The sequence below is a fragment of the Macaca fascicularis genome, chromosome 12 (genome assembly GCF_037993035.2).
Source record: "Macaca fascicularis isolate 582-1 chromosome 12, T2T-MFA8v1.1".
Lineage (NCBI taxonomy): Eukaryota > Metazoa > Chordata > Mammalia > Primates > Cercopithecidae > Macaca > Macaca fascicularis.
The window spans coordinates 104261494-104274199 of NC_088386.1; the positions used below are offsets into that span (position 1 = coordinate 104261494).

The 12706-nt window shown below is 36.6% G+C and overlaps 1 protein-coding gene across 50 annotated transcripts in view; it reads left to right on the forward strand.

Annotated features, from left to right (window-relative positions):
* Window positions 1–12706, forward strand: part of PIKFYVE (phosphoinositide kinase, FYVE-type zinc finger containing) — a 92066-nt gene that overhangs the window by 53188 nt on the left and 26172 nt on the right. For all 50 annotated transcript variants that reach the window (XM_065525946.1, XM_065525951.1, XM_065525949.1 and 47 more), the window contains 7 exons: window positions 3244–3384; window positions 4025–4151; window positions 4380–5539; window positions 7317–7417; window positions 8974–9045; window positions 9652–9823; window positions 12473–12651. In XM_065525946.1, coding sequence (XP_065382018.1) covers window positions 3244–3384; window positions 4025–4151; window positions 4380–5539; window positions 7317–7417; window positions 8974–9045; window positions 9652–9823; window positions 12473–12651 — 1952 coding nt within the window. The remainder of the gene's footprint in view (window positions 1–3243; window positions 3385–4024; window positions 4152–4379; window positions 5540–7316; window positions 7418–8973; window positions 9046–9651; window positions 9824–12472; window positions 12652–12706) is intronic.

Sequence of the window (12706 nt, forward strand, 5' to 3'; positions counted from 1 at the left end):
GTAGTTGGCAAACAGAATACTGTCAGATGGAAGTTGTGTTGGTTTCTAAGTGGTTTTTCCTAAGCAAGGAGGCCCCGAATAGCTGCAGTAGGTTATAACCCTCAGCCAGAAAGGAAAACAGTCTCAGCTCAGCTGCTACACAGGCAGAAACCCTTCCAGCTCTATTTTAAGAAAGTAAAAGTGAGCTTTTGCTTGCAGGGCTGTTTCCCCAGGGAGGTACACCTACATCTCTGGTTCTTGGTAGCTTTACTGCTCAGAGCTCCATTTCCAGTTGTAGCATTGCAATAGTTTTTGTGCATTTAATTTCACTTGAGGCAGCCTCATGCCATACGAAGCTCTCTGCCTGGGCTCTCCATGATTCCTCTTAAGGTACCAGTTATTATTTTTGTTAGTGCTGAAGATATAAAATTGCATAGGTTTTAAGTTTTCTGCCCCAGCTCCTTTTCTGCCATAAATGCTATTAATTTTGTTTTGTGGTTATTCAAAATGGAAGCTTTTTAGGAATGTGTATATTATATTACAGTGGAAACACTTATATTGGGTTCCAGAAACATTTAGGAAAAGTATTACTTGAAAATTCCTAGGTAAATACATTTTTTCAAGAGTGATAGGAGCAATCACTTTTGTCCTGATTTCATAGATAACAATAAGAGAAACTGAGTTGTAGTAAAACGGACAGTGCTTTATAAAACTCTGCTGTATTACTTAAGAACTCTGTGAGCTGGGGCTGTTTTCTCTTTGGAATTCAGCTGTGCCATCAGTAAAAACGATGGGTTTTGACTAGACATTTTAGTAGAGAACTCTAAAGGAATAAAGGGAAATACAATAATTATGTTCATGGAACCTAAGATAATTGGATGCTGGAGGTTTTGTTGATTCCACGGAAGATTGTCAGCAGAAGACTTTCACATGATCAGATCAGAATTGCTTTGACTGAGATGTATCCTGGTTGCAGAGATGTTAAAATTCATAAAATTGTATGTCTTGGAATTGATGAACTAGGTTAATTGTAATCTACAGGTGTTTGTTTACTTAAAGTTACAGCTAAATTTATTCATATTATTATTACTCTATGTTTACAATCAGGTTAATAGACTAAAGATTTTTTGTTAGAGAGGTATGCTGTGGGGGATTGTACTTAGGAAACATGGTTTAACTCACTAACAAAGCATCTTGTTCATCAAAACTTTCAAACATAGTTTTTATTATACCTTTAACTCCTGCCCTACTTAAACTTCTTAGTTTAAATTGATAGAAAATATCAGCTGATTTGGACTTTTTCTGAATTGATAGAAAGTACCAGCTCATTTGAGTTTTTTTAATCTGATGTGGAATAACGAATCAGAGAAGAAGCTGAAAGATAGATATTCAGAAAAAGGAGGATGAGAAACAAAGGTCAAGGAGATAATTAGCCTGTGACTTTTTACTTTCTTTACAAGGCCAGGTCTACTAGATCTCTTGGTTCACCACTGCTGTGCTTATGGCCTACTTTCTGATACTCTTCCCTTGCTGAGCTTGGACAAGGCCTCCTTTTTGACATGGTATTTCATGAGTAGTCATGATAGTTGATTAGAATTGGAACTGGAAGGAAAGTTATTTGCCATCTTTGTATTACCACAGGCAGAAACTTAAAAAAAAACCCAAAAAAACAGATTCTGATTGTACTTTATTAGAGCTGCACAAATAAAATTATTTTAAATGCTGTTAAATTGCAAGTTAGTAAGTAGAGTAGGAAATTAACACATTTCAGGAAAAAAATCCATTTTGTTAATAATGGGAGAATTTGAAATAAATAGTATCAGTAAAACAAAGGCAAGAAGCAATATACTTCATAATAGGGCAAGTTTACTGCAGTGAGTAGGCTCATCCATTATGGGTGGTAAGGGACATGAATACAGTCTTGCTCAGAAAACACTTTGGGCACATGGAGTAGGAGTGGCAAACATGCTCATCTTTAGTTGTCTCCCATCTGGAGCCCAGAAATACTATGAAGCAATTAGTGAATTGTATTAACTCTGGTTGTTATTTACAATATTCATTTCTTTCTTATTTTTTCTTTTTTTTTGAGATGAAGTCTTGCTCTTGTCCTCTAGGCTGGAGTGCAGTGCCGTTATCTTGGCTCACTGAAACCTCTGCCTCCCAGGTTCAAGCTATTTTCCTGCCTCAGCCTCCCAAGTAGCTGGGATTACAGGTGCCTGTCACCACGCCCGGCTAATTTTTGTATTTTTTAGTAGAGACGGGGTTTCATTGTGTTGGCCAGGCTGGTCTTGAACTCCAGACGTCAGGTGATCCGCCCGCCTCGGCCTCCCAAAGTGCTGGGATTATGGGTGTGAGCCACAGTACCCAGCCACAATATTCATTTCTTTTGAAATTAAACCTTTGTGATAAAATTATATTAGCATTATGTTTGAGATCTTTAACTGTGGCTGTTCTAGGTATTATATGATCTGTTGGGAAATTGGAATTAGGAAGTTGCTGAAGTAGCATCTGTTAAAGAGTTATTTATTCAGATATCCAGAAAGAGAGATAACTCATTTTGGTTTCAGAATGTAGAGGAGAGAATTTGTAACCATATTAAAACCACTTAGGGCTGGGCACAGTGGCTGACACTTATCATTACATTTTTGGAGCTGAAGGCAGGAGGATTGCTTGAGGCCAGGAGTTCAAGACCAGCCTGAGTAACATAGTGAGACCCTGTCTCTACAAAAAAAATAGAAAATATTAGCCAGGCATTGTGATGTGTGCCTGTAGTCCTAGAAGAGTGAAGCAGGAGGATTGCTTGAGCCCAGGACTTTGAGGTCACAGTAAGCTATGATGGCACCTCTGCACTCCAGCCTGGGTGACAGAATGAGACCCCATCTCTTAAAAAACAAACAAACAAACAAACAAACTTAGAAATGGCTTTTATTTTGGGAGTTTTGAGGTTAGGTTTTTTTGTTGTTCTTGCTTTGTTAACCTCTGAACTAGCTAATTGCATTCTTGGCTTTTAAATTAAGAATTGAAAATCTTTCAAGGAAAATTAGTTGGAGAATGGAATTTCTTCTGAAACTCTTGTCAGCATAATCAAGTTTAGAATGACGAATGAGATTCTTACTTTGTTTGAATTAATTTGTTTACAGACTTATTTGTGGATGAAGAAAATTTAGGCTAAGATTGATAATAATAGTGAAGCTATCTTGATATTTTAATATGTCCAGATATTGCGTTTTACCAGGTGTGATATTTCTGATTTATCTTACTTAGGAAAGAGAATTCTTGAAGAATTATGTTCAGCGAATAGTTGATGTTCGACCCACCTTGGTTCTAGTTGAGAAAACAGTGTCTCGGATTGCCCAGGACATGTTATTGGAACATGGTATTACTTTGGTCATTAATGTAAAATCGGTGAGTGTTTTTATTTTTCTATTTTATTTTTTCTATTTATTTTAAAAAATTGCAGCTTTTGAATTTATATGTACGTATGGTAGGTATACAAGAATCTTAGTCTTTGCTGTTCCATACGTATTGAAAGTGGGTCAGAAGATACGGCACCTATTTCATTAAGATTGAGAATCTCAGACTGGAAGAAAGTGTAATTGATTATGTAATGCTTATTATTGATGTCTACAAGACCAAAAGTGAAATGGACATTAGTTAATCACTAGGTATTCGTTGATCCTTCATTTTCGTTGGAGAATTGCTCAAGCAGAAAATATTCTCTCTGTTCAAAAGTTTACCCTCTGCAGAATAGGGGCCAATTCTAGGAAGTTGTTTTTTTCTCCTCACAGCATCTTGTGGTAATCCATGATGCTTAAATGCATTTTGATAATGTTATTAATATGAGTAAGGTTTCAGTGGGCACATATTGATTACTAAGCAACTAAATATAGAAGAATCTGGAATAAAAAAATTCATCATATATTTATTAAAAAGGAAATTTATTGTGAATGTTATTTTTTAATTTTTCCATCACTTTTCCAGATTAAATTTACAAAGATTTTTATTCTTCTCTAGTTTTGTAATATAATGTTTTTGTGTATTGTAGCAAGTTTTGGAACGAATCAGTCGAATGACCCAAGGTGATTTAGTGATGTCGATGGACCAGCTGCTTACGAAACCACACCTGGGCACTTGTCACAAATTTTATATGCAGATATTTCAGTTGCCTAATGGTGAGTGATCTTTAGCATAGGTTGACCTGAGGAAAAGAGTTAACTTATCACTACTACAATGTTTACTTACTAGGAAATATCTATTAATAGTAGGCGAGGATAGGCAACTGTGGTCTTATTCATGTAAGAGTTTTTCTTTTACAGATGTTAAGAGAGTGAATTGATTCTATTTGGACTTCCGGATTGCCACCTCCACCATCTTAACTTTTTGTTTGTTTTTATTTGTAGAGCAAACCAAGACGCTGATGTTTTTTGAAGGTTGTCCACAGCACCTAGGCTGTACAATCAAGCTGAGAGGAGGCTCTGATTATGAGCTGGCTCGAGTTAAGGAGATCCTAATATTTATGATCTGTGTTGCTTATCATTCTCAACTAGAAATCTCCTTTCTCATGGATGAATTTGCTATGCCTCCCACATTAATGCAAAACCCTTCATTCCATTCCCTGATTGAGGGACGAGGGCATGAGGGGACTGTCCAAGAGCAGTACGGTGGAGGTTCCCTCCCCTGGGATCCTGACATCCCTCCTGAGTCTCTGCCCTGTGATGATAGCAGTTTGCTGGAATCGAGGATTGTGTTTGAGAAGGGTGAGCAGGAAAATAAAAATGTTCCACAGGCTGTTGCCTCTGTGAAGCATCAGGAACATAGCACAACAACTTGCCCGGCGGGTCTCGCTTGTGCTTTCTTTCCACCTGTACCGGAATCATTGTTGCCACTCCCTGTGGATGACCAACAAGATGCTTTAGGCAGCGAGCAGCCAGAGAGTTTGCAGCAAACAGTTGTGCTGCAGGATCCCAAAAGCCAGATAAGAGCCTTTAGAGACCCTCTACAGGATGACACTGGATTATATGTTACTGAGGAAGTCGCCTCCTCTGAAGATAAACGAAAGACTTATTCTTTGGCCTTTAAGCAGGAATTGAAAGATGTGATCCTCTGTATCTCCCCAGTAATCACATTCCGAGAACCCTTTCTTTTAACTGAAAAGGGGATGAGATGCTCTACCCGAGATTATTTTGCAGAGCAGGTTTACTGGTCTCCTCTCCTCAATAAAGAATTCAAAGAAATGGAGAACAGGAGGAAGAAACAGCTGCTCAGGGATCTCTCTGGACTTCAGGGCATGAACGGAAGTATTCAGGCCAAGTGTATTCAAGTCTTACCCTCACATGAGCTTGTGAGCACTAGAATTGCTGAGCATCTGGGCGATAGCCAGAGCTTGGGTAGAATGCTGGCCGATTATCGAGCCAGAGGAGGAAGAATTCAGCCCAAAAACTCAGACCCTTTTGCTCATTCAAAGGAGGCATCAAGTACTTCAAGTGGCAAATCAGGAAGCAAAAATGAGGGTGATGAAGAGAGAGGGCTTATTCCGAATGATGCTGTGTGGTCAACAAAGGTGAGCCAGACCACTTTTTGATGCTCCTGTACATTAGGATGTGTTGAATGACTCCTCTAAGGCAGGCTAAAAAATCAGTTTGGCAGACTGCATGCAGATTTGTGAAATATTTCTTCTCCTATGCTATTTTTGTTTTTGTCTTGAGTCTGCTGGCTTATGTGTTACTTTAATACGTATGAAGCAGAATTGTAATGAAACTGGGTTTCAGGGTTTTAAGATGAGCTTATAGTAAGCTAGGCAGATCCTTGAAGTAAAGGGAAATGGGGAGCTGCTTAAAATTTCTGACAACATGACTTGGATGTGGTATGATAATCCTGGATCCTAGTGTCAGGGAGTGAGAGATGGAAGCTTATTGTAGGAAATAGATGTGTTTTTTAAAAAAAGTTAGCAGGAAATAGATTTGTTTTCTAAAAAAAGTTAGCTCTATTTTTTTTCTTTAACATAAAACATTTTACCTTGTTATTTAACTACGACAGTGACCTTTTTCTTTCTAGGCATAAATTGAGAGCAAATTAAGGAAGGTTTATAGATCTATTATTGATAATAATGCAGTAAAACTAATTAACAAATCCATTGCTAGATGAGGAAATGCAATTGTTTAATAAAGCGAAAAGATGTCTAATTTCACCAGTAGTCAAGGAAGTGCTAAATAATATATGTTCAATTTCTCTAGTAGTCAAGGAAGTGCTAAATAATAGTAGTGCTAAATAATTTTTTATTTGTGAGACTGGCAAAAAGGAAAGTGATAAAAGACCCATGGTTAATGATGGCATGGAAAAACACCTTTCATAAATTTCATGTAAGCTTATACAAATGTATGTGTATGTACATTTGTATAAATTTATACAAATTTATAGAAAGTGATAGGAAAGTCTCTTATTAATTTACACATACATGTATATGCCTTTGACCCAGGACTCCAACTTTTTATAATCTATCCTGCAGAAATAATTAAGTGTGCTTATATAAGGGTGCTTTCATTTTGTAAGAATATATGTACAAAGATGTTTATTGAAACAGTTTAATGATGAGCAAGATCTCAAGTCATTTAATGACTTGGATAAAGCCCATGATATATTTGAAGTGTTAAAAAGCAAGTTATATTTTAATATGTTTTGCATTATTCCATATTTATAAAAACAAAACCCCCTGTGTGTTCTTAGGTAGGAAGTGATGTGTGTATGTGGGACAGGTGTGTAAACTAGCAAAAAGAATAGATATTTTAAAACCACAGAGTCAAACTGCTCAGCTTCAGTGGTAGAGGAGAATCATAGGAGGAGAGGTTTTGTGTATTTTATGAACTTCTTCAAATGCTTCTATACTATTTCAGTTTTAACAGAGAGCTGGTTTTCCCTTTGTAATGATCAAAAACAGGCATAAGCATATATAAATATACACCTTAGAATTTAGATTTCTGGGTGTCTCAGATTGATGTTATTATATCCCATCAGTTCAGATTGTTAAATATGGATATATTTAATTTTTCTTCTAAAATAATGTAGTGCAGTTTTGTAAATTAAAGAGTAAGTTAAGAAAACAAGCTATCTAGACATCGTTTTGTGTTTTTAAGTTTAACTTAAACTTTTTGAGTTGTCTTTTCTCAAAAACCAACTGCCCTTCTTCCTTTTATTTAGTTTCCTGTAGTTGTAAGTCTTGACCAGAGCCCCTACAGTGATAATTGGAGGCTTTACAAATAGAGTGGAGTGTATTTGGTGCAGTGGAGTTGAATGTGGTTGCAGTCGCTTGCTCATCCATTCATTACTTCTTTTAAATTTAGGTGGACTGTCTGAATCCCATTAACCACCAGAGACTGTGTGTGCTCTTCAGCAGCTCTTCTGCCCAGTCCAGCAATGCTCCCAGTGCCTGTGTCAGTCCTTGGTAGGATTTTTTTCACCCTACACTATTCCACTTAAAAACAGAATTCCAGCAATTAAAAAAAAAACAAAAACAAAACAGTCCTTAGGACCTGTATTTAAGTACGTGGTCATATATGAATTGATAGAACTTTTAAACTTGTGAAGTAAATGTGAAAATACATGTTTATTCATGAGTGGAAGTAAATGAGAGTACATTAAGAGTGAAAAAATGTGAGGGATAGAAGAGAAATTTGTATTGGTTGACTTTCCCTTATCTGAAATGCTTGGGACCAGAAGTGTTTTGGATTTAATATTTTTTCAAATTTGGAAATATTTCCATATACTTAATGAGATATCTTGGGGATGGGACCCAAGTCTAAACATGAAATTCATTTATGTTTCATATACACCTTGTATACGTAGCCTGAAGTTAATTTTATATAAGATTTGTAATAATTTTATGTATAAAACAAAAGTTTGTATACATTGAACCATCAGAAAACAAAGGTTTCAGTTGTGGAATTTCCCACTTGCGGTGTCATGTCAGGGCTCAAAAAGTTTCAGATTTGGGAGCATTTTGGATTTTGGATTTTCAGATTAGGGATGCCCAACCTGTACTTAAAAAGGCGAGAAAGTTGGCACACAAAAGCTTGTTTAGAAGCATTTTGATGATAGTATGTACAATTTAGGCAGGTTTCCTTCAGGCATAATTTTTATAAAAGCAGTCAACCTTTTTGCATTATTAGTGGGTTTTAGTCTAAAACTTAATTTTAAGTAGATTGATAAAAACTGAAGTATATTTTGTGTTTTAAATTATTTGTTTCAGATTACTGTCATGAAAACCTCACACAGATGTACATAGCCTTACATTACATAGTTCACCTTTAGTTTTAAAAGTACTATGGAACATAACTGCTTTTTTGGGGGCACTGTTTCCATGCCAAAACATATTCTGTGTTTTAATTTTGGATACCTGAAACACTTATTTCCAACAGTGAGCTCATGTTTTCTTCCAGTAGCATAGCTTCAGCAGGCAGACTTGGGGCTGGCAGAGCCCATAGGAATTTTCTCTGGGAGTTTATAGGTCAAGGCTTGAATAAGATGTGGATTTCAGCAGTTATATAGCCAGACCGTCTTGTGAGCACTTATAGGTTAGATAAAAAGGAACTGGCACTTTAGCAAGAGCTGCTGTTTTCTATGCTCAGTAAAGGCATGGTCAAGAGAGTAGGAGACCGGAGTCCCGCCTTGTGTTGACAGGGCTTAAGCCTTTGTAAGGAAACCGTTACCTCTTCTTAACTCAAATCAGTTTTACTCAATTAATATTATAATTTATGCATCCTCATTAGTTTCATAAGATACTAGTGGATTGGGAGTGAAAAAATTGCTATAGTGTGGCAAGTCTAAACTTGTTTTATTGGATGAGCTAAAACCTGCTTCATAACAACAAAGAACATTACCTGCTTTAATACTTCATTGAAAGTACCATACGTTTAATAGGTAATTATAATTTGTGGTCTCATGAAATGTCTTTGGTGCATGGTAATTCTTATGTTTCCAAGAGGTGGTTTCTTCTTTTAGGATTGTAACAATGGAATTTTATGGAAAGAATGATCTTACATTAGGAATATTTTTAGAGAGATACTGTTTCAGGTAAGAACATATTTCTTCCTTCTGTTCCATTACACATTTTTGACGCTGAAAATTTCAACCTAAAATGTAAACATGAGTTGGATGTCAGGTGACTGTTACATAATCCTCACTTTCATGGTGCATATCAGAGTATATAATTTAAAGAAGTAATGTATTTCATATTTAGACTGAGATCCCTTATCCAGAACATTCCTCATATCTCTGCCCATCTAATTACCCTACCCTCGACATTTTTCAGATACCTGTTTTTTTAGTGATTCAAATGAGAGGTAAAATGTTGGAATCATCTAGACCTCAGTTTAAGTCTTAGCATCATCACTCGCCACTTACATGACAAAGCTCTTTACTGGTCCCCTTTATGGGGAATAACAATCCCCAGAATTGTCAGAAGGTAAAAGGAAATGTTTTAAAATTGTTTGGCAAATAGAAGGTGCTTAACAAGTGGAAACCGTCACCATGCTATAGCTGAAGACAGAATGTTCAGCTGCAGGCCCAGAGCAGCATGAGTACCTTGTGCAGATTGCCCACTAGTCATGCTGCACTTTGACAGTGATTCTGATTTCTGTTTCATGCTTAATATGAGAAGGGCTCTTTTGTTTGTCAAAGGCCTTCTTATCAGTGTCCAAGCATGTTCTGTGATACCCCCATGGTACATCACATTCGGCGCTTTGTTCATGGCCAAGGCTGTGTACAGATAATCCTGAAGGAGTTGGATTCTCCAGTACCTGGATATCAACACACAATTCTTACATATTCCTGGTGTAGAATCTGCAAACAGGTAAATAGACCGTATTACTATATTTTATTTGCCATTTCTTTATTTGTATAGTTTTTTTTTGAGGGCAAGGTTTCCTGTATTGTATTGGATTTGTCATTTGTCATTGAGCTCTATTTATCATTGTTATTTTACCTCCCATTGCTGTATGTTCAATCTAGTATTTGTTTTTTGAAGATCTCTTCTTAGGAATGTATCAGTCATTAAATAAAATACAAGCACCTTGTACAGTAAAGTATCTTGAGGTTGTATCTTGACAGTTCTCAGTTATGTTTGTTCATTCAACAAACATTTAGCACCATTTATGTGCCAGATACTGTGCTAGGCCCTAGGAAAAAAAAAAGAATAAGGAATGACTTCTGTTCTCTAGGGGAGGAGACAGATTTGTACAGCAATAACTGCAGTATAGTAGGATATTTGTGTAACAGATTTGAGCCTATATCAACATTTCTGTCCACATACAGGTGAGACCATGTTGAAATTGATCTCTACTGGTTTTTATGTACATTCTTGAGAAAAGGGCACGTGTTTTATTTTTTCTTTGTGCCTTTCTTTACTTTTCTAACTCTGGGGCAAATATTTGGTGCCAATATTGTTTTTTTTTTTTTAATATATGATTTTTATCCAGACTGCTTGCAATCTGGATAAAATGTTCCAAATTTAACTCATTGCCTTAATTGGGTTATTTCTTTTTTTTTTTTTTTTTTGAGATGGAGTCTTGCTCTATCGCCCAGTCTGGAGTACAGTCATGTGATCTCAGCTCACTGCAACCTCTGTCTCCCAGGTTCAAGCTCTTCTCCTGCCTCAGCCTCTGGAGTAGCTGGGACTACAGGTGTACGCCACTATGCCCAGTTAATTTTTGTATTTTTAGTAGAGACAAGGTTTCACTATGTTGGCCAGGCTGGTCTCAAACTCCTGACCTTGGGTGATCCGCCCGCCTCAGCCTCCCAAAGTGTTGGGATTACAGGCATGAGCCATGGCGCCTGGCCTTAATTGGGTTATTTTGAAGTGTGCTTTTGGACGGCACATGTGGGAATTACATATAAAATAGCATGACCTACATTAATCAGTGGTAGAGAAGGGCAAAATCAAAGTTGCACTGCATCAACAAACATATAGACATAAAATTATTTCTAGCAGTTCTCAGTCTTAGTTTCATACTTGTTCTTACAGACTTTAGTTCCTATTAGATAGCTGATAATAGTTTGTTGTAGAATATGTTAACTGGGTAGACTGACCATCGTTGTAAATGAATAACTTAAATTTGATCTTTATGACTTACATGCTTTGCTATATGCACTTTATTTTAAAACAAAAACTTGTGTTTTTTTATGCTAGAAAGGAAAAGGTAAGTTTTGTTACACTAAAATGAAAAACTTCCAGTGTCAAGGAAAAATACAACATATATGACTAAACATAAATATATGTAATATCAAATTTCTATAAGCCATGGTCATAGAAAAATGGGCAGAGGACATGACAATGCAATTTAATGCAAATGGTTACTAGTACAAATAAATGTTATTCATTAGTAGTCAAATAAGCACAAAGAAAACCAGTAAAATCTCTTTAAAATTTTTTCTTTATGGGATTACATTTCAAAAATTTCAATTCTAATTCCTAGGATTGGGTGAGAAAGTGGGGGAAATTGATATTCTTAAATACTGTTGGAGACTGTATACATTGGAGCACTTGTTTTGGAAGATAATGTGGCAAAAATTATCAAAGACCATATAAATGTTTATGCCCTTGGACCTACCACTTCCCACCTTTATTAATTTATCCCAAGGGAATAATTGTGGATATTTGTAAATATGTATATACAAGGATGTTTATCAGAACATCATCTCAGTATGGAAAAACTTGTAATGTCTTAAAGGCACATCAATAAGGATTGGTTAAATACATGTCCATTTAATAGGATACTCTGCGGCCATTTGAAAAGTTGTGCAAGAATATTTTATGTGGGCAAATATTCACGATATATTGCTAAGTAAAAGATTATGAAACTAATTATAGGAGTTTTTATTTACAAATGTACTGGCTGTGTGCATGTCCATGTGTGTATGTATATATGTATATGTGTGTGTGTGTGTGTGTTATATATGTATAGTAAAATACATCGAAAGTGAACATATACTAGTATACTGATGTTGTTGGTGGGTTTATTGGTGATGCTGCTCTCCTCTACCAACTCCACCCACCTTTGAACTTTTCATTCTTCTCTCAATTTTCTGCAGTCAGTGTATGTTACATTTGTATTAGAAAAGAAAATGTTGGCCGGGTACGGTGGCTCACACCTGTAATCCCAGCACTTTGGGAGGCTGAGGCGGGTGGATCATGAGGTCAGGAGATCAAGACCATCCTGGCTAACATGGTGAAACCTCATCTCTACTAAAAATACAAAAAATTAGCTGGGCGTGGTGGCAGGTGCCTGTAGTCCCAGCTACTCGGGAGGCTGAGGCAGGAGAATGGCGTGAACCTGGGAGGCGGAGCTTGCAGTGAGCTGAGATCACGCCACTGCACTCCAGCCTGGATGACAGAGTGAGACTCCGTCTCAAAAAAAAAAAAAAAAAAAAAAAAGAAAATGTTAATTTTTTAAAAAGAGATTCTCAATATGTGATTAGGTAAACTATTTTTGCTGAATTCCAGGTAACACCAGTTGTTGCTCTTTCCAATGAGTCCTGGTCTATGTCATTTGCAAAATACCTTGAACTTAGGTTTTATGGGCACCAGTATACTCGCAGAGCCAACGCTGAGCCCTGTGGTCACTCCATCCATCATGATTATCACCAGTATTTCTCCTATAACCAGATGGTGGCGTCTTTCAGGTAAGAAATCCTAGGAATCTTGTACATGATCTCAGATCTTATAATCCGTTAAGAA